The sequence below is a fragment of the Marmota flaviventris genome, chromosome 16 (assembly GCF_047511675.1).
Source record: "Marmota flaviventris isolate mMarFla1 chromosome 16, mMarFla1.hap1, whole genome shotgun sequence".
Taxonomy (NCBI): Eukaryota; Metazoa; Chordata; class Mammalia; order Rodentia; family Sciuridae; genus Marmota; species Marmota flaviventris.
The window spans coordinates 63,931,631-63,957,525 of NC_092513.1; the positions used below are offsets into that span (position 1 = coordinate 63,931,631).

Here is a 25,895-nt window from a genome sequence, read left to right on the forward strand (position 1 = left end):
AGGCAATGGGTTTGATTCCCGGAACCACATAAAAATAAACAAATAAAATAAAGTTATTGTGTCCATCTACAAACAAACAAACAACAATAAATAAATAAATATGATCATGGATCTTTATTTCATGCTTTATAAAGGAAAAATGTAAACATCTTTTTAAATGTAACCTGAAGGGCTGAGGTTGTGGCTCAGCGGTAGAGAGCTGGCGCAGCACAGGCGGGGGCCCTGGGTTTCATCCTCAGCACCACATAAAAAAATAAACAAACAAAATAAAGGTATTTGTCCATCTATAACTAAAAAAAATAAATGTAACCTGAAGAAGTGTTTTTAGAATATTTACTAACTTCAACTTTTAAAAATATATTTATATTAGTGGTTTATTCAGTACTGCTTAATAATTCTCAACAATTGGTCACAATTATGTTTTCAAAATTGCGTTTGTTTAGAGAACATTTTTTTCTTTTTTGTTTTTATTTTATTTTTTAAAATTTATATATTCTAATTTGTTATACATTACAGCAGGATGCATATCAATCCATAGTGCACATATATTGCACAGTTTTTCATTTCTCTGGTTGTACACAAAGTAGAGTCACACTATTTGTGTCTTCATACGTGTACTTAGGGTAATGATGTCCATCTCATTCCACCATCTTTCCTACCCCCATGCCCCCCTCCCTTCTCCTTCCCCTTTTCCCTCTCCAAAGTTCCTCCATGCTTCCCATGCTCCCCCTCACCCCACTTATGTATCGGCATCCACATATCAGAGAAAACATTTGGCCTTTGGTTTTTTTGGGATTGGCTTACTTCACTTAGCATAATGTTCTCTAACTCTATCCATTTACCTGCAAATACCATGATTTTATTCTCTTTTAATGCTGAGTAATATTTCACTGTGTATACATACCTCAGTTTCTTTATCCATTCATCTACCGAAGGGCATCTAGGTTCGTTCCACAATTTAGCTATTTTGAATTGTGCTGCTATATATATTGATGTGACTGCATCACTGAAGTATGCTGTTTTTAAGTCTTTGGCTATAAACCAAGGAGTGGGATAGCTGGGTCAAATGGTGGTTCCATCTCAAGTTTGCCAAGGAATCTCCATATTGCTTTCCAGATTGGTTGCACTGATTTGCAGTCCTACCACCAATGTATGATTGTGCCTTTTCCCCCATATCCTCTAGCGGCCATTCTGACTGGAGTGAGATAAAATCTTAGAGTAGTTTTCATTTGCATTCTTATATTGCTAGAGATATTGAACATTTTTTCCATAAATTTGTTAATCATCTTCTGAGAAGTGTCTGTTCAGTTATTGATTGGGTTGTTGTTGTTATTATTTTATTATTTTTGAGTTCTTTATATGTACCCTAGAAATTAGTGCTCTATATGATGTGCATGTGGTAAAAATTTGCTCCCATTCTGTAAGCTATCTCTTCACCTCACTGATTGTTTCTTTTGCTGAAAAGAAACTTTTCAGTTTGAATCCCTCCCATTTATTAATTCTTGATTTTATTTCTTGCACTATAGGAGTCTTGTTAAGATAGTTTAGGCCTAATCTGACATGATGAAGATTTGGGCCTACTTTTTCTTCATTAGGTGCAGGGTCTCTGGTCTAATTCCTAGGTCCTTGATCAGCTTTGAGTTGAGTTATGTGCGTGGTGAGAGATAGGGGCTTAATTCATTATGATGCATATGGATTTCCAGTTTTCCCAGCACCATTTGTTGAAGAGGCTATCTTTTTTCCAATATGTGTTTTTGGCACCTTTGTCTAGGATGAGGAACTGTATTTAGGTGGTTGTCTCTGTGTCCTCTATTCTGTACCATTAGTCTACAAGTCTATTTTGGTGCCAATAACATGTTGTTTTTGTTACTACGGCTTTGTAGTATAGTTTAAGGTGTGGCATGATGCAATCTGATTCATTCTTCTTGCTAAGGATTGCTTTGGCTATTCTAGGTCTCTTATTTTTCCAGATGAGTTTTATGACTGCTTTTTCTATTTCTATGAAGAATGTCATTGGGATTTTGATTGGAATTGCATTAAATCTGTATAGTGCTTTTGGTAGTATGGTTATTTTGACAATATTAATTCTGCCTATTCAAGAACAAGGAGGATCTTTCCATCTTCTTAGGTCGTCTTTAATTTCTTTCTTGAGTATTCTATAGTTTTCATTGTAGAGGTCTTTCACCTGTTTCATTCAGTTGATTCCCAAGTTTTTTATTTTATTTTTATTTTATTTTTTGAAGTTATTGTAAATGGGGTAGTTCTCTTAGTTTCTCTTTCAGAGGATTTGTCACTGATGTATAGAAATGCCTTTGATTTATGGGTGTTGATTTTATATCCTGCTACTTCATTGAATTCATTTATTGGTTCTGGATGTTTTCTGGTGGAATTTTTTGGATCCTCTAGGTATGGAATCATGTCATCAGCAAATAGTGATAGTTTGAATTCTTTTCCTATGCGTATCCCTTTAATTTCTTTCATCTGTCTCATTGCTATGGCTAGAGTTTCAAGAACTAAATAGAAGTGGTAAAAGATTATATATCCCACATTTTCATTATCCATTTATCTATTGAGGGACACCTAGGTTTGTTCCATAGTCTAGCTATTGTGAATTGAGCTGCTGTAAAAATTGATGTGTGTGCGTCACTATAGTATGCTGATTTTAAGTCTTTTGGGTATAAACCAATGAGTAGGATAGCTGGGTCAAATGGTAGTTCTATTCCCAGTTTTCTGAGGAATCTCCATACTGCTTTCCATAGTAGTTGCACCAATTTGCAGTCCCACCAGCAAAATTATGGCATCTGCCAGTAAATGGTTGGAGGTGGAGAATATGCTAAGTGAAATAAGCCAATCCAACAAAACCAAAGGCCGAATGTTTTCTCTAATAGCAAATGCTAATTCACAATACGGTGCGGGGCACTAGGGAAGAAGAGCGTTTCCTTAGATTAGGTAGAGGGAAGTGATGGGAGGGGAGGGAAGAGGATGTGGGGATGGGAAAAATAGTAGAATGAAACAGACATTATTGCTGTATGTATATATGTGACTACATGACCAATATTGATTCTGCAACATGTACACTCAGAAAAGTGAGAAATTATATCCCATCTATGTATGATATATCAGAGTATATAAATGCATTCTACTGTCATTTATAACTAATTAAAACAAAGAAATTAGGAAAAAAAGAAGTGGTGATGGAGGGCATCCCTGTCTTGTTCCAGTTTTTCGAGGGAATGTTTTCAATTTTTCTCCATTTAGAATGATGTTAGCCTTGGGCTTAGCATAGATAGCTTTTATAATGTTGAGATATGGTTCCTATTATCCCTAGTTTTTCTAGTTTTGAACATGAAGGGGTGCTGTATTTGTAGAATGCTTTTTCTGCATCTATTGAGATGATCATATGGTACTTATCTTTAAGTCTATTGGTGTGACCAATTACATTTACTGATTTCTATATGTTGAACCAACCTGGGGTGAACCCCACTGGATTGTGGTACACTATCATTTTAATATGTTTTTGTATTAGATTTGCCAGAATTTTTATTGAGAATTTTTGCATCTATGTTCATTAGAGATAATGGTCTGAAGTTTTCTTTCTTTGATGTGTCTTTGCCTGGTTTTGGAATCAGAGTAATATTGGCCTCATAGAATGAGTTTGGAATTTTTTTCCTTTTTTTTCTCTTTAATGGAATAATTTTAGGAGTATTGGTATTAGTTCTTCTTTGAAGGTCTTATAGAGCTTAGCTATGTATCCATCTGGTCCTGGGCTTCTCTTGGTTGGTATGCTTATGATGGCATCTTCTATTTCATTGCTCGAAATTGATCTGTTTAACTTGTATATATCATCCTGATTCAGTTTGGGCAAATCACATGACTCTAGAAATTTGTCGATGCCATCAATATTTTCTATTTTATTAAAGTACAAATTTTCAAAAGGATTACTAATTATCTTCTGTATTTCTGTAGTGTCCATCGTGATATTTCCTTTTTCATCATGGATGTTAGTTATTTGAGTTTTCTCTCTCCTTCTCTTCATTAGCACAGCTAAGGGTTTATCAATTTTATTTATTTTTTTCAAAGAACTAACTTTTTGTTTTGACAAATATTTTAATTGTTTCTTTTGTTTCATTTTCATTGATTTCAGCTCTGATTTTAATTATTTCCTGCTTCTACTTTTTTGGTTTGTTCTTCTTTTTCTAGGGTTTTGAGATGTAATGTTAAATCATTTGTTTGTTGACTTTTTTTTCTTTTAAGGAATGAACTCCATGCAATAACTTTCCTCTTAGTACTGCCTTCATAGTGTCCTAGATATTTCAGTATGTTGTATCAGTATTCTCATTTACCTCTAAGAACTTTTTAATCTCTTCTTTAATGCCTTCTGCAATCCATTGTTCATTCAATAGTATATTTAGTCTCCAGGTGTTAGAGTAGCTCCTAGTTTTTATTTTATCATTGATTTCTAATTTTATTCCATTGTGATCTGATAGAATACAGAGTAGTATCTCTGTTTTTTGGATTTGCTAAGAGTTACTTTGTGGCATAATATATGGTCTATTTTAGAGAAGGATCCATGTGTTGCTGAGAAGAAAGTGTATTTCACTCATTGATGGATGAAATATTCTATATATGTCTGGTAAGTCTAATTGATTGTATTATTGAGTTCTATAGTTTCTTTGTTTAACTTTTGTTTGGAAGGTCTGTCCAATGGTGAAAGAGGTGTGTTAAACTCACCCAGTATTATTGTGTTGTGGTCTATTTGACTCTTGAAATTGAGAAGAGTTTGTTTGATGAACATAGATGTTCCATTGTTTGCAGCATATAGATTTATAATTGTTATGTCTTGTTAATGTATGGTTCCCTTAAGCAGTATATAATATCCTTCTTTATTACTTTTGATTAACTTTGGCTTGAAGTTTACTTTATTTGATATGAGGATGGAAACCCCTGTTTCTTACTGCAGTCCATGTGAGGGATATCTTTTTCCCAATCTTTCACCTTCCATCTGTGGATGTCTTTTCCTAAGAGAGGAGTCTCTTGAAGGCAGCATATTGTTGGGTCTATTTTAAATCAAATATGCCTGTCTGTCTTTTGATTGATGAGCTTAGGCCATTAACATTCAGGTTTATTATTGAGACGTGATTTATATTTCTAGTCACTTTTGTTTATTTTTACTATATAACTTGACTTGGTTTTTCCTTTGATTGGTTTTTCTTTTAGTGTAAACCTACCATTGCTTATTTTCATTGTTGATTTTGTTTCCTTCTCATGAAATATCTTGCTGAGGATGTTCTGTAGTGCAAGCTTTCTAGTTGTAAATTTTTAAAAATTTTGTTTATCATAGAAGGTTTTTGTTTCATCATCACATCTAAAGCTTAATTTTGCTGATATAAGATTCTTGGTTTCTTTCAGAGCTTGGCATATGTTTTTCTAGGATCTTCTAGTTTTCAGGATCTGGGTTGGAAAATCTGCAGATAGCCTAATTGGTTTCCCCCTATATGTAATCTGATTCCTTTCTCTTATAGCTTTTAAAATCCTCCCATTCTGTATGCTAGGTGTTTTCATTATAATGTGCCTTGGTGTGGATCTGTTATGATTTTGTACATTTGGTGTCCTATAAGTCTCTTGTATTTGATTTTCCAATTCATCCTTCATATTTGGAAAATTTTCTGGTTTTATTGAATAGATTGTTCATTTCTTTGGTTTGTAACTCTATGCCTTCCTCTATCCCAATAATTCTTAAATTTGGTCTTTTGATGTTATCTCATAATTCTTGAATGTTCTGCTTATGGTTTCATTGTGTGGTCAACTTTATTTCAAGATTATATGTTTTCTCTTTATTGTCTGAGGTTTTGTCTTCCAAATGATCTAACCTGTTGGTGATGCTTTCCATTGTGTTTTTAATTTGGTTTTTTCTTTCCTTCATTTCAAGGACTTCTGTTGTTTTTTGTTTTTTTTGTTTTTTTTTTTTTTTTTTTTTCCCTCAGAACCTCCATCTCCTTTTTGAAGGAATCTTTTGTTTCCTATATTGGCTTATGTAACTCTTTATTGTAATGATATTTTGCTGCCTGTATTTGCTCTCTTATATCATCCTTTAATGCACAGAACATTTTAATTTTGTACATCCTGAACTCCTTCTCTGTCATTACTTCTGCTGTGCTGGCCATGGATTCTAGTTATATAGTATCTTGGTTTGTTTAGGGCACATCATTCCCTTTTTTTCTCATGTTGTTTGTATGTCTTCCCTTGTAGCACTGCAGATCCAAGGTGTTACAGTTTTTACTCTATAGGCATATAGTGTCCCTGCAGGGTTCCAATACCTCTCTTTTAAGGGGGAGAACAATATTAACAGATCCCAATACAAACAATATACAACCTTGAACCAAATAACCACTATTAAGACATTTGTGGGTTTGTCACAATATGCAGAAATGTTGAGTTTAATTATTATCTACAATATAAACAGTAGGTTTGCAAAAGGGTCTACAGTTTCGGATGGTGAACAAAGAGAACAGGGGTGTGGTATAGGATGAGATGTTAAGGAGGTAGGAGGTAAGGATATAAAGACTTATTAGATCTTAGGAAGCTTGTAAAAGGAATCTAGTTGGCTAGTAGCAGGAGAAAAGAGAGAAAGTAATTTTGACGAGACTAATAAGTGAGAAGACAATAGAATAAAAAAAACAAATAACCATAAAAATTAAGAAAAATAAAAATGTAGAAATAGGAGATAAAAGAATATGCAACATAACTGTCATATACTACACAGACATTCCAGTCCTCAATAGCCTAATCCATGAAAAATACTTGGTTTCACAAATGTTGGGGATGTGGGGGTGGGAGAAGAGAGAGAGAGAGAGAGAGAGAGAGAGAGAGAGAGAGAGAGAGAGGAAAAAGAGAAAAGAAAAAAATCTCAAAGGAAAATACAAGGGTTGTTTTTGTTGGAGTTCAGTATCTTTCCTGCTTCCCTACTCATCCAGTAGTTGGGATTGTCTTTTGTTTGCTGGTATCTCCACCCTTAGGCTAATGAAGATTATTAGGGTAGGAGGGTTGGTCTTGGGGACGGAGCTCCTGGAAGTGGCATATAGTAGTTGCATGTCCCCAGTGGGAGACAGCATCTTAAGTATCTCCTTTGGGGCCTACTCATGTGATGTAGGTGCCTGGTCTTATCTCCTTATATCACCTATAGACCATAGACCTCACAATTCCTGGTCTCTAATGTAGTCTCTAAACTGTATCTCACTCACCCCCTCCCTTTCTACTTCCCAATCAGGAACCTCTCTCTCCAGAGATCTTATGGACTGTGCTATAGGGGCTGCACACCTGTCCTAGAGAGCTGTTTTGTATTGGGCAGTTCAGGGCCAGGCTTGCGAGCTTGCCACATAGCCGCAAGCACTGTGCCCAGTTAGTGGCTGCAGGGGAGGAAGGAATTGGGGACTATAGGTACTTTGACATTGCTTCTAGGACCCAGCCGGTTTGCCAAGCTGGGAGTTGCCCCAACTAAAGATGGTGACAAAGGTGTCCCAAGGGCTGGACAGTGGCATTGGGTGTCGTGTTCAGAGATGCAGCTCGGTGGTGTACAGTGTTGTGGCTGGTGGCTGTCTTCAGACCCTGTTTGGTGTCCCCAGGTGCAGGCTATTGCAAGTAAGGGACTATGGCAGTGGTTACAGTGTCCCAAGATGGAGGCGACAGGGGAGCCTCATGGGATTGCACAGAGGAATGGTGACCAGAGGTCCTGCGCATAGGCAGCCACAACCAGGATCCTGTGTGGGTTTGCAGCAAGGGACCTGTGCGTTAATGTTCTGGCGCAGCTGTTGGGTGTCCTCTAATAACTCACAGAAAAACAGTATTCCCCACTACTTGAATCCAGGTCACAGAGCAACACAGAATGCAGCCTTCCTCTAGCCCATAATCTTGGATCTCCATAGAGAACATTTTTAAGGGTCCTGGTTTTTGATCTTGTCCACAAGGCCTCAGGTGGAGTGTTGACTTGCCAATAGTACAGGAGGAACTGTGCTGCCATTTGCAGTGTTTCCCTTGCAGGTGGAACGGCCAGCAGGCAGAGGGGCTTTCTGGGGTGCATTCGGTTTCTGCAGTTGAACGGGATGGCTCTGGACCTGGAGGGAAGAGCCAAGGTGACTCCAGGAGTGGAGGCAGGGTGTGCAGGACACTGCAGCAGCTATGGACACTTGTGTCACAATGGGGGGAGATGTCAAGAACGGCACAGAGGAGTGGCTTGCGACTGTACATCCTCTGCCTATGAGGGCCCATTCTGCTCACATGGTAAGTGGCCAAGAAGGAGGCTTCAGGTACAACATGAAGAATGTTCTGGCATATGATGCTACAAAGAAAGGACAAAGCAACTCTATGATGATTTAAAATAGAATTTCTGTCCCAAATCCTCTTGTAATTCAGGAAGAGATAGGAATCTGTTTTGAGAAGCCATTACTGGCTACTTCTGTTAGCTCTGGTAGCAGTCATTTCTGGATTGCCATAGTGAAATGCCCCATGGAGAGGAAAAACCTCTGAATCATATGTTTAGACTAGAGATTTAATTTTATGTAAATCTAAGATGAAACATTTTGAAGGCAACAGTGAAATATTTATCATTACAAAATCAAGTTACGAAAATAATGGAGAATGAGTTAGTTATGTGTAATATTTTATTAGATAAATAATAGTATATATACATTTTTAACCTTAAAATTGTAAAAGTAAAATGAAACAGTAAAAATGCCATTATTGTTTTCTCTCTTGGGATAGTGAGGGATGAGGTTTTTTAAAAAATGTGCATAAAGCAAGTATTATTGTACTTAAGTATTACTAACAAAACAAAAATTTTGTCCAGAGATTTCTGCCTATTTTGGAGCTGGTTCCTCCATAATCTACAGTTTTCAAGAGCATCACAATTACACCTTCAATGGGAACTCCAGCTCCTTAGCAGCTTTATTTCATGAGGAGCTAACACTAACCAGGGAAATAGTCACCTTGAGCTTCCGAACCACGGGGACTCCCAGCCTGCTGCTGTTTGTAAGCTCTGTCTATGAGGAGTACCTTTCAGTTATCCTTGCCTCCAATGGTGAGTATGAGAACCAACCCACTTGAATCAAATGTATGAAATATGATATGTCAAGAGCTTTGTAATGTTTTGAACAACCAATAAATAAAGAAAGAAAGAAAGAAACTGAGTAAGAAAAATGTGACCATAAAGCCACAGGACCTTTCGGTGATCCAGCCACAAACCAGGCTTTACTACAGTTGCTTTATTTTTCATTATAACCCCAAATATTTACAGCAAAAGTTAACATTTCAACGATTAAATTAAGATGCCTTTCTCCCATAAATGTTTGATTATTTTATGGGTTTGGTGTGAAACTGTGCTTCCTGTGATTCCCTGGGGGCCTATGCTTCTATGTATGAAATATATAATTGAATTTTGTAGTTCTCTTTGAAATATCTTGTTTAATACATGGAAAATATTTCTAGTTCCCTCTAAGAAAAAAAATAAAGAAATATTTAAACCATAGAAAAGACAATATCCATAAGCATCCAATAAATATGATGGTTCTTTATCTATTAGTAGTTGAGAAATCACTAGTGTCGTGCGTATATGAAAAAGTTGAGTGACCCACCCAACTGAAGCCTGCTAAGGCTTTTTCAGGAGTACACAGTTGGAGAACAAACAATCTTAAACTAGTTTCTATGGATATGCATAAACCATATGAGAATTATAAGTATTAAGAGAATTATTGAGCTCCATCTGTGAAGAAGTACAGTATGTGGAATGAGAGATTTGGATACTGCAAAAAACAATATATTTCTATTTTTCTCTATTTCTTTGTTATGGCACAAACTTTAGGGGGAAAAATCCTGATCGTGTAAGGAAAAAAATTAATTATGCAAATGTCAACAATACATTAAATTGCAGTGAATTCAGATTAAAAGAAGTTAAAGAACCTGAACATTAATGCAGTATTGCTTGAGGTTTTACCATTTAATAATATGACTATCACATTAATAATTGACTTAGAGCCTGGCTCAGAGTTTTCATATGCTCAACTTACACTTTTTCATTTAGTTAAGGAAAATTGAGGATGTTGGAAAGGAGACTGTTCATTATAATCCATTTGATATTAACTTTTAAAATAGTAACTAAATTTAGAATGTGGCCCTAAAATAGCTCATAAACAATCAATTTTCCAGGAGAAGTATATATTGTTCCACCCAAAAAAATGCTCCATAGATTCAAATTATATTTAGAAAATTTAATGTGATTTAGAACCTGCGTGGGCAATTTTTGTAAAGTTTTGTTTTAGTTAAAACTGTCTTTTTTTTTTTTTGTCTTCAGGAAGTTTGCAGATCAGGTATAAGCTAGACAGACACAGAGAGCCAGATGTTTTTAACTTTGATTTTAAAAACCTGGCTGATGGGCAACTTCACAATGTGAAAATTAACAGAGAAGCTGCAGTGGTCTTTGTAGAGGTAAGATAATAAATCCAACAATGGCATCAATAATTAAAATAGTGGCTCTCAGAATGTATGAGTTAAAGCAAAAATTTGATAATACATCTTAATAACAGAAATACCCATTTAGCACTATTATTCTCTAAGTCTTGTTAGGACAGACATGTAATCAAAGTGTTTTGTTTAGCAATGAGATTATCAAAGCTATTGTTAGTAAGTACTAACAGTTTAAAAAGCAAAGCTGTCCTCAGATGTTTTACTTGACTTGATAGAGAAATATCTAATATATGATAGTGAAAGTTGACAAACCCATTCCCACTTTATACAAAAGAATAAATGCTACAGCAATTTAAACACAAGGAAAAGGTCAAGATCTTGCTTAAAATAAGAATCTATTTTTGAAAAAGCACCAGAGTAAATTAAACTTTGAGATTTAAAATAGCTTATTGCATTTCCTACGGATTATACCACTTATGGATACTTATACCATGAATAAAAATAAAGGGAAAAGGGTGAGACAGTGAGGACAAGTGGAATTTAATGTATTACTGAAATTGTTCAAGAAAGGGTTTTCTCCATTCTAGATAATCTATTGTTTGAAGTTGTTTTCTTTCATCTTTCTGATAGCACTATCACTTATCTTTGTCATTTTTCTTGGCCTGCCCTTGATTCCCATCCTCTTATCATCCAAATTGCTCACATTTCCATGTCTACTTCTTGTGGACTGTTTAATAGGTTAACCAGAATGCAAGGAGAAGAGCCACTCTGTCATCAGGGATGGAATTCAATGCTGTCAAATCTCTTGTGTTGGGGATGATTTTAGGTAAGTTAAAGAGTGTCTCCCCACAAGAAATGGCTCAGAACCACGGAATTGCAAATGCAGGAAGCTTTTGTCAAGCTGAAAGAGGCTTCTTGTCATGTTGGTAATTTTCAGTGAGTGCTAATCAAGGTAGAAACCATATTCTTATCTGAGTGCACCTGTAATCCTAAGTGCTGCCTGCCAGGAGCTGCAGCCTTCCTTGAAAAGCTCTCCCACTAACCGCCCCTCACTTGGCAATCGGCATAACCCTTAAAAACTTGGTAATTTTCTAACTCAAGAAAGCCAAAATCAAAGCAGATTAAGTTCGCAAGTTACATTTAGAAACTTAATACACACTTTCAGCGAAGAATTCACAAGCCAAATAAGAAATTATTTAATGATAAAACTAGACAAGATTAAGAGAAGAAGACAATTGTGAGTTGCAATGAGATGTGTCACTTACTCTCAGCCACTCTTGTAAAATCACAGCCTAAATATCTCACAGACATTTTTCTGCCCCTAGTTATTTTCCATAAAATCATCAAAATAAAAGTTTACTTTACTAATTAGGCATCAAATTCTTTGTGTCTTTATTTTTCCTTTTTCAACATGAATTAAATAGAAATAAAAGTTAAATTTTAAATTATTTTAAAGAAAGCATTATGAATCCCAGTGCTCTCCAGGGTGTTCCCATACATGTTAAAAACAAATGTGTGAAGTTTAGATGGTGCAGCCTAACTGACATCTCTATGCTGGTCACATAGCATTAAAGATAAGATTAAGGGTTCAGGGTGTGGCTCAGTGGTAGAGCAGTTGCCTAGCATGGTGGGCAATGCCCTGGGTTTCATCCCCTTCACCACACACACACACACACACACACACAGAGGGCACATTGGGTTTCTTGAGGAGGGTATTTGAATTCTTTGCTGAAAGTGTGTAGTAAGTTTCTAAATGGAATTGATAGGGAAATTTCAGCTTAAAGTGGTGATTCTGCATTGTCATCAAAATTTCAATAAAGAATCTAGCTAGTCCTGGAGGAGAAACAGCTTGTACTATTGGTCCTTTCACATGATTTGTTACTCTAGCCCTGGTTCTCATACATGGAAATCTGATTGAACCAGTTAAAACAGAAACAAAAATAATGATGGTTGCTTCACATTCTGTGTTAGGAGATGCTCATTACTGTTGCAGTCTGGTATAGAAGTGCTGCTAGTTATTTTCCTAGTCTCTAGCAAACTGGCTGTATTTCCTAGGCATTTCTGGATATCTGTGTTTTCATGATATTAGTAGTTTTTTATTCTATAGTATAGGAAACCAGAAGGAATTGGAAAAACAGATGAAAGAAACTGTTCCAACTGTCAGCCATGGAATAACAGAATACAGTTAGAGAAGGCTGTGAGATTCCAAAAAGTTCAAAGGCAGTGTTGAGTTTTAGGAACCAGTGGTTGCTACCCAGTTCTCAGCCATCAGCTGAACTATAATTATTTTTAACATTCTGATGAATGCTGAGATAATAATCAAGGAGTACAAAGCCTCAGATTTTTGTAAGGTCTTTTCTAAGAGCTGAATACTATACATTTCAATGTCTCTGGGAGGCTGGATCTTGAATGTTCTCAATACAGTAAAATGTTTGAGGTGATAGATAGGTTGGTTGGCTTAATTTGGTTATTTCACATTGTAACAAAAAAATCACAGCATCATCATTTTGTATCTTAAAAACACATATAGCTATAATTTATCAATGTGCATATTTTTAAAAACATACAAGTAGAAAAGACTTTGCTTTCTCTTTAAAAATTTGCTATTGAGCTCTACCCTCTGTCCTGGCTGGTGGTGACTAAGTTTGAGAGAAATGAGAAATTGTTCCCACACGTGGTGCACCGATCCCAAGCTGTACTTTGGTAGAGCAGATGCAGTCTGTGAGTGCAGAGGTGGTTCCTCTCTGCCCTCAGTGAACCAATTCCCCTTTATTCCCAGATCAGATGTCTTTACTTTTTTCAAGCCACCAAGACAGAGTCAGTCGATAAGCAAAACAAACATAAACACACAAACAATTAACTTCCTGCCCTTAGTGTCTTCAGTGCCTGGAAGGAAAAATGAGTTATGTTCAGAAATGTCCATAGGAAGTTGTCTTCCATAAAGGAAATTGGCAAAGGAGTAGTTTTATATAGAATTTAGTCTTAGATTTAATGTGTGTAAAGAAAGATGCAGTAGGGCTGGGACTGGTAGCACACAGTTGCCTAGCATGTGTGAGGCGCTGGGTTTGTTTCTTAGCACCATACATAAATACATAAATAAAATAAAATCAACAACTAAAAAAATATTTAAAAAAGAAAGATGCAATAAATTATGGAAATTGATTAAAGTGAAGCATATTTTATGAATGGTGTTCATATTAGTTAAAAAGTAGAATAATAAATTGTATTGCATAAATTTTTATTTTCCTACTAATTAATATGTAGAGGACAGTGGCATTAAACCAAAAATGTTTATTTAAGAGTGATGTATTCAAAACCATGTCATTTCAGATTGTAAAAATTAAAGTTGAAATTTGACAATGAAGCTTATAGACTGAAGCAATTGGTCTAATAAAATAATAACTATTTCATTTCATCTCTACCTAGAGGCATGCATCTTGAATTAAAGGCTAGTACAAATTTTCATGTTTTAGATAACTGTATTTCAAGATGGCTTCTGTTCCAAGTTGCTGCTTTTCAGTTAACAAGCTAAGGATGAACACAATTTTGTTCTCATATTTGGAGACAGCAATTTGGGTTTCATTTCATTAGCTTAAAATGAAATAGACCAATAGGTAGACTCAAGAGAGATCCATTCATTTTACAAGAAGTTGTCCTAAATTATGACAAGTTATTCATTACTTATTATTAAAATTTTTAAATTGACAAAAATTATATATGTGAATCAGGTAAAAACATGGTGTTTTAAAATTTGTATACATTGTGGAACGTCTAAATTGTACTTATCAACATATGCATCAACTCATATACTTATCACTTTTTGTATGGAAAACACTTAAAATAGATTCTGAGATGTTATTTTATATCCTTTACCAACATCTCCCCAACTCCTGTTCCCACCAACCCCAGTAACCACCATACCATTCTGTTCTCTGTTCTGAGTTCAACTTTTACATTTCACATATAGATAATGAGGTCACCATGTACTTTTCATTCTGTGCCTGGTGTATTTCACTTAATTCAGTGGCCTTCCTGATTCATCCATGTAGTTGCAAAGAACAGAATTTCCTGGAAGTCCATGTGTTATTTTTTTTTCCTTCCTCTTGGGTTGAGTTCCTAATGTGTCTGAGGTATCAGCCCCGCTATCAGATGCACAGGTTGTAAGTATTTTCTCCAATTCTGTAGATTGACTCTTTACTGTGCTGCTTCCTTTACTGTGTAGAAGCTTTTTGGTTGCTGTAACTATATATTTTTACTTTTGATACCTATCCTTTTTAGGTCATATCCAGAATCAGTGCCCAGAATGTCATCAAGAAGCATTTTCCATATTTCTTCATATATTAGTTTTATAGTTCTAGATTGAATGTTGAACTATCCAATCCATTTTGAGTTGATTTTTAAATGATGTGACATAAGAGTCTAGTGTCATTCTTCTGCCTGTGGATATCTAGTTTTCCTAACACCATTTGTTGTACAGACTTTTTCCCATTGTGTATTCTGGGAATCTTTGTCAAAAATAAGTTAGCTAAAAGTACGTAGTTCTGGGTTCTCTGTTCTGTGCGATTGGTCTGTATGTCTGTTTTTATCCCAGCACCATGCTATTTTGATTACTATACTTTTGTGGTATATTTTAAAATCAGGTAGTGTGATGCTCCCAGGTTTATTCTACTTGCTTAAGATTCCTTTGTTAATTCAGGATCTTTAATGATTCTGTATAAATTTTAGGATTCTTTTCTATTTCTATAAACAATATCATTGGAATTTTTATACAGATTATTAATTTTTATACAAAATTAGACATTTTGGCAATATTAATTCTTTGAATGCAGAAATATCAATCCAGGAATATCTTCTTCATTTTCTTTCAGCAATGTTTTATGATTTTCAGTGTATAAATCATTTGCCTCCTTAGTTAAATTTATTTATAATAATTTAATTATTTTTAAATGTTGTAAATGGAATTTTAAAAATTCTTCTTTGAATAATTTATTTTGTGCAGAAAATCTACTGATGTTTGCATGTTGATATTGTATCCTGTTACTTTGCTGAGTTTGTTTACCCATTCTAGCAGATTTTTGGTGAGTCTGTAGGATGTTGAAAATATAAAATCATGTCATCTGCAAACAGGAACAGTTTATTTGCTTTCCAATTTAGTTGCTTTTTGCTTTATTTTGAGGTTTCTTATTTGTTGTTTTGTTTTGTTGTCTTGTTTCTTTTTGTTCATTTTTTTTTCTGGGAGTATTTTTGATGTTGTTGTTGTTGTTATTGTTGTGACATTTGTTTTGTTTTTCTTATACTGGGGTTTAAACCTAGAGGTGCTTTACGACTAAACTGCATCCCAAGACCTTTTTATTTTTTATTTTGAGACATAGTCTCAAAATATTTTGATTTTTACCTTGAAAAGTTCCCATTGGCATTTATTATAAGTCAGTTCTTGAACTTGCAATCCTCTTACCTCAACCCCCCAAGTAGCTGGGATTGCAGGTGCCCACCTCAATTTGATGCTTTTTATTTCCTTCTCTTACCTAATGCTCTGGTTAGATTTCCACTACTTTGTTGAATAGAAATGGAAAGAGTGAGCAGTTCTCTTGTTTCCTATTTTAGAGGACAGCTTTTAACTTTCCACTGTTGAGTGTAATTTAACTTGTAGATTTATCACATATGACTGTGATATGCTTTGGTTCCTTTTGCTTTGTGATTTCTGTAAGGCTTACATAAAACATAGTGATAAGGAATTTATTTTAGGCTGATAGCATCTTGATAATGTACTTTATCTCCCCCCATAGTTTGTCTTTATGTCACAATTACATATTTTTTGTTGTATATCCCTTAACAAATTATTGTCACTGTCATTATTTTAACTGTTTTATGTTTTAAGCTTCATACCAATGATACAGGTGATTTATATATCACCATTACAGTATTTCTAATTTGTGTACTTACTTTTACCATTGAGTTTTATACTTTCATATGCTTTCATGTTACTGATTATCAATTTTTGCTTTCATCTTGAAAAATGTCCCTTTGGCATCTCTTGTAAATCAGGTCTGGTGGTATTGAACTGCCTCAATTTTTGTCTGGGTAAATCTTTCTCTTTCATTTCTGAGTGATGGCTTTTAGGGTAAAGTATTCTTGTTTGGCAATTTTTTCTTTGAGCGTTTTGAATAACTCATCCATTCTCTGTGCCATTTCTGCTGAAAAATCTGTTGCTAACCTTAATGGAACTTGCTTATATGTGATATGCTTTTCTTCTCTTGAGATTTTCAAGATTCTCTTTCTCTCTGGCTTTTGGCAGTTTAATCATAGCATGTCTTTGTACAGGCTTGTTTGGATTTGAGTCTGCTTGGAGACCTTTTACCTTCCTGTACCTGGATATTTTTATCTTTCTCCAGATTTGGAAACCATTATTTCCTTAAATAAATTTTCTGGCCCTTTGTCTCTTTCTTCTCCATTTTGAGCTCCTATAACTTGGATATTTGTGCTATTTCATAAATTCTAAAAGCTTTCTTCATTCCTTTTCATTTTTTTTCTATTTTCAAGTAACCTGTCTTCATATTTACAGATTTTTTTTCTTCTTGATCCCTAATATATATACACTTATATTTCATTAGACAGTTGAATGCCTAGCACAAAGACACACACTGTACCTGCCTCCACAGGGTTTGCATATAATAGAGAATATAGATATAAATAGCATGCATGTCCAGCTGGACATGGTGGCACACACCTGTAATCCCAGCAGCTCAGGAGGCTGAGGCAGGAGGATTGCAAGTTCAAAGCCAGCTTTAGCAACTTAATGAGATCTTAAGCAACTTAGTGAAACCCTGTCTTAAAATAAAAAGTGCTAGGAATGTGGCTCAGTGGTTAAGTACCTCTGGGTTCAATAATCCATGGTACTAAAAAAAAATAGCATTCATGTCCAATTTAACTTATTATTATTATTATTATTTACCCTGATATATCTTGGGAAAAAAAAGGTAGAGATTCAACTTCCAGGATGGGGGATCTAGCCCAATAGGAGAACACTTGCCTAGCATGCACAAGGTTCTGGATTCCATCCCCAGCACTGAAAATAAAAATGCATTTCTAATTAATGTGCTCTTATAAAAAATATTATACAACATGCTTTAGTAGTATTTACCCCAGGGATTTAAAATTGGCTCAACAGATAAAAATCACCCAATATAATGTACCTTGGTATTAGAATAAAGGACCAAAACCACATTACCACCTCAGTTGGACACACAAAAGTCATCAGAAAAATTCAATATATTTTTGTCGTACAAATACTGAACAAACTAAGAATAGAAGGGAAACTTCCTTACCAGGCATGGTGTCACAAACCTGTAATCCCAGCTACTTGGCAGGCTGAGGCAAAAGGATCACAGATTTTTTTTTTTTTTTAATGCTAATCCTACTATCAGTCAACATCTTGAGTATTTTGACATTAAACATTCTTAGAAAACACTTTAAATTTTTTTTTTAGTTATCAATAGACCTTTGCTCTATTTATTTATATGTGGGGCTGAGAATCTAACCCAGTTCTCACACATGCTAGGCAAGTGCTCTACCACTGAGCCACAACCCCAGCCCCAAGGATCGCAAATTTGAGGCCAGCTTGGGCAATGTAGCAAGACACTGTCTCAAAATAAAATAAAAAACACTGGAAGTGTAGCACTTGATCAAGCATGCACATTGACTCCCCTTTACCCCAAACAAAACAAACAAATTGAAAAGGCTGGAGGGACTTTCTCACATGGTTTAATCCATTTACAAGAAACACATAGCTAATGTGACACTGGACGTTGAAAGATGAAATCATCCTCCTCAGATCAGAAACAAAACAAGGATGTATGTTGTCATGGCTTTTAGTCAAGATTATAGTACAGGTTTAAAATAGGGCTATTAGGCAAGAAAAATAATGTAAGCATCCAGATTAAAAAGAAAAAATGTAAAACTATATTTAGAGAACATAATCTTATAAGGAATCTACAAAAATAACTATTAGAGCTACTAAAAGTTTCAGCAAGATTTCAGTATTCAAGATCAATACACAAAAGTTCAGTGTATTTCTGTATACTAGCAATGAACAACATGAAATTGGAATGGAGAATCAAATATAAATTCCATTTAAAATAGCCACAAAAAGTAGCAATTATTTTGTTAGGAATTATTTTAACAAAAGAAGTTCAATCCATATCTACTGAAAATTATGAAATAATGTTTAAAGGCATTATAAAAGACCTTCTTAAATGTAAAGACATCCTGTGTTCAGGAATTGGAAAACAATCTTGCTAAGAAGACACTATCCTACAAATGTAGGTATAGTTTCAACACAATCCATATTAAAACTTAAATGACTTTTTAAGTAGAAATTCGCAAGTTATGCTGTTAGCCATATTGAAATTCACTTATATGTGATATGTGTCTTTTCTGGAGGCTTTATTTTTATAACAAAAATTCATATGGAGGACTCAGGATATAACTCAGTGTTACAGCACTTGCCTAACATGTATGAGGCCCTGGGTACAATTTTCAGTACTGCCCATAAAAAAGAAAAGGAAACTAATTCAAATGGAAATGCAAGACTCTGCTAATGGCCAAAAGATCTTATTAAGAAGGTCAGAGTTGGAAGTCTCATTCTTCTTGAGTTCAAAACTTAGTAGAAAGACACAGTAATCAAGACTGTTGTAGTTACAAGGATAGGCATATGGATAAATGGAATTGAACTAAGAGCCAAGAATTAACCCATACATTCATGATGAGCTGACTTTTGATGCTGGTGCCAGGACCATTCAATGGGAGAAAGAATATTCTCTTTCACAACGTTGCTGGACCAGTGATATATACACAAGTGGAAAAAAAAAAAAAGAAGATGATACCTTATACCACATACAGATTAACTCAACAGGGGTGATAGATCAAATTATAGGAACTAATACTATAAAACTCTCTGAGCAAAACCTAGTTGTACATATTTGCGAATTAGATAAAATTTTTCAAAAGCCTTAGATTAGATGATGGTTTCTCAAAAGCAGAAACAAGGAAAGATTAAATTGTACTTGATCAAAATGAAAAACCTCCATAATTCAGAAGACACTATCAAGAAAGTAAAAGAGAACCCATGAAGTGGGGTGGGAGTTGTTTGCAATTCATGTATTCTATAAGGGATTTTTCTAACATTATATAAAGCCACAACAACATACAACATACAATAAAGAACTCTTTCAACTAAATAATATATGTGATATACAAAATGCTCATATGAAAATCTGCTCAATATCATTAGTCATAAAGGAAATACAATTGAAACTACAATGAGATACCATTTCACACTGAATAGGTCAGCTATAACATAAAAAGATAGACAACAAATGTTATCAAGTGATGTGTGAAAATCATATACATCCCTGATGGGAACAATGCAGACACTATGGAAATAGTTTGACAGGTCCTTTAAAAGTTAAATACAGACTTACATATGACCCAGTCATTCTACTCCTGTGTATAGTAAATAGATAATTGACAATTTATGGCCATACAAAAACCATATACACAAATCTTCATGCTATTATATTACTCATAATAGCCAAAAAGTGGGAACAACTTTCATCAACCAAGGAATGGATAAACAAAAATGGTTTATCCTTATAATGGAATACTGTTTACCCATAAAATTAAACAAAGATTAGTATTTGTACAGCATGGATGAAAACAAAGCAGAGACACCAAACGCAAAGGCCACATATCATGATTTATTTTGTAAGAAATATCTAGAATAGGCAAATTCACAGAATCAGAAAGTAGTTTGGGTTTGTCAGGGTCTAGGGAGAGACAGGATGAGGATTACAGACAATATGCACTGGATTCTTTGGGGGTGAACAAATGACTCTGGCAATGGTAAGGGTGACTTTAATAACCAATTCTATTTCAATAATAAGAAAAAATTGATTAGAGATGTATTTGCCAAAGCCTTTTCTCCTATGCATGCACCCTCGAGAATTAGAACAATGAGCCATAACTGGACATTTGTCCAATTTGAAGGAGTTCGTTTAGGAACAAGATGGGATGTAAGAGAAAGAAAAAAGAGAACTGGAAGCACTCAGAAGTTTATGGCCACTGGCATGCAGCTGGGGAGTCTGGATAAGCCCATGTTGCAATTTTGAGTAGCGGTCATGAGTTAAGGACAGCAAACACAAAAAAGAATAATCATGCTGCCTTCACATAAAGAAGGCTGACAAAGATTGTCTGCATATTATTACAAGAGCTGTTATTTACTTACAGAAGATTTTTGCAGAAAATTTGTGATGTAATTGCTTACTACAGGGCCACAAACTACCTGATCTCTTCCCACGCATAGCTGAGAGTGTCAGGGATAGTTTGATATGGTGGTAACAGGAAGGGAGATGATTCACTTCTTTCTGACTGAATACCAGAGCTCTCCAAAAGACTAAAAAAAAGTCAGTCTGGTAGTCATTTTTTAATTATGGTATTCATTTATAATAAAAAAAGTTCACTCTGTTTTATATGTGTATATATCTAGAATAAATTGCAGGTCAACATTTACATTGTCTCATTGCTTCCATTCATTAAAACTTTTTAACATTCATCCATGCTCTCCCATGTGGAAGTAATTCATTCATTTTCATTGCTATGTGGACTTTTATTATAAGAATATACCACAATTTATTTATCCATTCTCATGATGATGCACACTTGCATTGCTTCTAGTCATTGGCTGCTAATATCCTGTACTGACTTTACAGTTAAACCTCTTGTCTACAGCAAACCTTTCAGAAGCACTCACTATTCATTGTGAGTAGCAAAGAGCTTTTTGTACACATTTTTAATTATTTGTCTCTTCATTTTCAAGAGCAGAAATCATCTTACATGTTGCAATATATAACTTACATGATAGATTTTGAAGACAAAACTACTCAACACCTGAGACAGTGGAGAATATTTGTGTCCTGAATTCTTGGAAATTTGCCTGGACTCTCAACACTTCCTACCAGAGAAAATTTTTAAGAGAAAGGAAGATTAAATGAGTCTGTATTCAAAGTGATTGAGAGATTCTTCTCAGAATTGAAGTGGAAGTGAACTTTATGCTCAGCCCTTTAGTCCACCCTTTCCTAAACTTTGCTTTTTTCATGGCCCACTTGAACCATATTCCTGGTTCCCTTCTTACCTAGTCTGAAACTGCATCTGTCTCCCAATTTCCTATGGTTCTACCCATGTTCTCAAGATAGCAGCTGAGTGCATGTTTCACCAGGCTGTGTCAATGACTAAATAACACACTAGGTATTCTCCAAAGTTCCTTCCTTTTTCTTTTCCTTTCTTTATGTTTTAATGAGAAGAAATTTTTTTAGTCAAAAGAACCTTAATGATAAAATTTCAGGACTTAGCTAATAAGGGAAACACATTTACACTCTTTATCTAAATACAGTTCTATTCACTCTGATGCTGACCTACTTTGGGATGATGGCAGTTTAGATTGTTATACTTGTGCTCCTGGGTAAAGAGCTGATGTGCTAGCCCAGCAGCAGGATCAGGAGAAGATGTAAATGACAGCTGTAGTGAACACTTTGCAGTGGGCTGGTGGAGAACACAACGCAGCACCAAGGAAATACAAACACTATGGGTCCTATATAAAGTTTAACTTGCAGAAAACTCAGAAATGTCAAAGGAGCATCAACAGTGCTCAGCCTGATTGTGTCCATTTCCATCATGCCTCTGGAACTAAGATAAGAGACAGTCTGTAGGCAGGTCCCTTCTTTTGACAGGATCAGAGAAACTGTACTTTCCATATTGTCAGGACTTGTATATCATATCAGATTCACAACCATGGAAGTAAGCAGACAAATAAATAATAAAGTAAGTAATGGCATACCTAATGGAATCGAACAGCAAAGTTGTGGGTGAGAAGGAGGAAGAATAAACAGCAAATAACATTTTCTATGCCAGAATACACTGTTGAAGAAGACAGTAAACAGCAAAGATGCAAATTGGAATTCAAGGAGATTTTAGGCAAAGAGAAAAACACATGGGAAATTTAAATAAATTTTTACAAAATTTCACTGGGTGATCTGAAGGAGATAATGATCACTGATTATCCTTAAATAGTGGCCTAGATATAACGTCTCAGATCACAGAGCAAGAAGATTAACAGAGAGGGAAAATAAGAAGTACATGGGAATCTAATCTAGAAAAACCTCACTTGTATAATTGGAGATCTAGAAAGAGAATTTAAAACAAAGGCATTAATATATTTTAAACTAGGCAATTTCTCCAAGCTAAAGAACAACAACAAAAAAAAAAAAAACCAGAATAAAAACCAGTTCTAATGAAAAAAAGATAAATTTGGAAAAATTCTGATAAAATTCCTGAAGTACAAAACAAAAAAGAAAAACCTTCCAAATTTTCTAGGCAGAAGTTTCTACAATGAAATATGATGATTTTGTCATTAGAAGCCAACATCTAATTGTAGTAGTGAAATAAAAAAAATAAAATAAAGATGAAGTAAAAATGTCATACTACCAAGAAAAATGGGCTACAGCTCAAGCATCTACTACATAATTTATCTGATAAGGTTAAAAAATGTTTTTTGAGGGTAACAAGGATGGACTGAGATTTTAAATATTAACCATGCATCCCATCTCAGCAAAATACTGGGAAATTAATTCAGTCTAAAACTGGACAAAATCATGAACCTACCATAGGAAAATATGAGGGAGCCAGTGCAGGCAGCAAACCTGTCCAGGTGAATTTATACCTAATGTACACATAATGTTCAGAGTTGGGCTATTGGGGTACATATAAATCTAGCCCACACATTCATGCCCACAAATATACATACATATATACAAATATTAAGTGGAGATTCTTGAAATAGAGGCAATTATAATGTAGTACCTATGTGTCTTTCTTCAGTAATGGCACTATCAGCAAAGATGAAGCTCAGTTGTCTTTAGAAAATAAATTTCACAGAATTAGTATAATTCATTAATTAGCGTAATATTTGCCATGTTCCTTTCTTTCTTTCTTTCTTTTTTTTTTTGCTTAATAGCTAGAATTTTAAATTGAATTTTAAAGTTTTTTCCATAATTTAGCTTTCCCAAAGAAGTTCCAGATATTGCTGTTGCAATATCTTCCCATTTTATTTCTTCTTGACACACTTTTAAGTATATCAAGCAAATATTTCTTTCTGTAAATTATACATTATCAAATTATAAAATGATAAATAAAGTCATCTTGGAAGACATCTCTAAATTTATAATATTCTTTGAGTTGATTTGTTCCAAGCTTACTTTCTCCTAGTATGCTTAAAATTTACCAGGAATTTATCACACAAAAGTTTTTTGATGTCTCATATAATCAGCCTGACCAAGATATTTAAGAAAGATTTGTTTATTATAATATCATAAACATCATGCCCCTAATTTTAATTGCTTTAGATGTTTTTTTACACACAAACATTTACTGTTGCAACTTAACAGTCCCTAAGTTTGTAAGCTGAACAGTTCACAACACACTTTTTTCAAGAGACAACTCTCTTTCAAGTCAGAAGGAATAAGAATACAAAAGATTGGATTTTCAAGAATGACAGACTAAAATAATGAAGTGAAGATTAGTAGGAATGAAAAGGAATACCTAAAATTAGATTTAAGAAGCCCCACCTTATGAGTAGAAGATTCAGAGTACATAGCTTAACCTTACTTTCAATCTAACAACAACAAACAGATTCTTCAGAGAATAGTGGTATTTCTTTAGGAATAGCATTGCAATCAGAGTAACAAAGCACTGCAACGGGAATACACCATCAAAGTAACGTAGGAGTATAGTCAAGGAAACTTGGGGAAAGAAAATACATTAAAGACAAAACTGAAGATTTCATCAGATATTTTGAAACAATAATCTTTGGGTACAGTGATTAATAACAACAGTGGCATCAGTCTGAGGTTGAACAGATACTTGATGGGTAGGTATCCTTGCAGAAGTTCTTTTGTTTGCTTTGTTTTTTGTATACTCCTGTGCAAGCTTGTGGCCTGACAGAGACTTTAATGATAGTCCTACAAGACAGTCTTTATGACTAAGAACACTTGTTTTGTAATCTTTCCTCTCTCCCTCCCTCCCTCCCTTTCTTTCTTTGCCAGGATTGGAACAAGCAACTCCATTCTGTTGAATAATTTTCACATTTCTTTCATATTAGTACAACAACAGAGGTGACTTTAGGTACCCCAACACTCAAAAAAAAAAAAAAACCTTAACACTCAAGAAAACTCAGTGGCATGAGATGGCAATCAGCTATGGAAGTGCATTTTTATCTTGATCCAATGCATGTAATCTTTTAGAACAGATGGCTCTTCTATCCTCATGAGTGCCACATTATAAAAATTATTTCAGTAGCTACTAAGCATCCATAGAAAGATGAATTTATGGTGATGGGACTGTATATTCCTCTAATATAAAAACATATTTCAAGCATCCTCAAATTCAAAAGAAATAAGGATTGTCCTTTGAGAGTTTAACTACAACATCAAGACAGAATGGATCTGAACTGAGATTCTCAGAGGTAACTTAAAGATTGGTTCTTAAGTCAACCAAAAAGCATTTATTGAATATGTACATATGTGCTATGGAAAAATATATGAACTTATAAAAGTAAAAATAGTATAATGATCCCCATTTACCAGTCCCTCCATGTGAGCAATTATGAACATATACAGAATATACTAATGGGGGAAAAAAAGAATATCTTGTTGAGAAAGGGGTTGAACACAAGAGGCCTAAATTCAGATCCCCCCCCCAGTAACCTTAATGTCCTACTAACTTATGCTACAAACTTCTGAACCTTCACCTCTTAAGTTATAAAATAGGAATAAAAGTATTCATTGTTTTATGCTGCAAAGATTAAAATGATAACCTATGGTAAATCATTTGGCAAATTCTTGACAACTATGTATTCATTCATTGGTTGTTAGAATAAGGAGAATCAACTGCAGTTTTCCCACAGCCAGTTTGCAAAGGGAATTTGACATCAGATATCAAGCACTCACAGCATATTGACATGGTTTCCTCTGCAGGGTAGAGGATGCTTCTCTGTTTGACATTTAAATTTTTGAACTTCACCTCTTACTCCCCTTGTCAGATTCCATGCCCATTGAGCAAGTGGAAAGGCAGAGTATATTCACTGAAATTAGCAACCTCAAGTTTTCATCTTCCGTCGCAATTGCTCTTACTTAGATCTTGCTAAAACCAACCTTCCTTGCTTGTGGTTAAAGGCAGGTGGGTCCTGGCAGGGACAGAATGGAGACCACATTGTGAAGGGGAGCAGCCTCTGGTGTTGAATACAGACTAGAGAATTTTTTTAGAGAAATTTCCAGAGTGTCCTAAAATCCAAGAGATATTTCGCTTTACCCAATTGTACTAATAGGTACAAA

At 34.8% G+C, this 25,895-nt stretch overlaps 1 protein-coding gene across 1 annotated transcript in view; it reads left to right on the plus strand.

The window, feature by feature from the left end:
• The window catches only part of LOC117794582 (contactin-associated protein-like 3), a 202,694-nt gene that overhangs the window by 170,801 nt on the left and 5,998 nt on the right, over positions 1-25,895 (plus strand). Inside the window, exons 18-21 of the mRNA XM_071602719.1 lie at positions 8,038-8,277; positions 8,843-9,073; positions 10,343-10,476; positions 11,194-11,281. Of these exons, the coding sequence (XP_071458820.1) occupies positions 8,038-8,277; positions 8,843-9,073; positions 10,343-10,476; positions 11,194-11,281 (693 nt within the window). The remainder of the gene's footprint in view (positions 1-8,037; positions 8,278-8,842; positions 9,074-10,342; positions 10,477-11,193; positions 11,282-25,895) is intronic.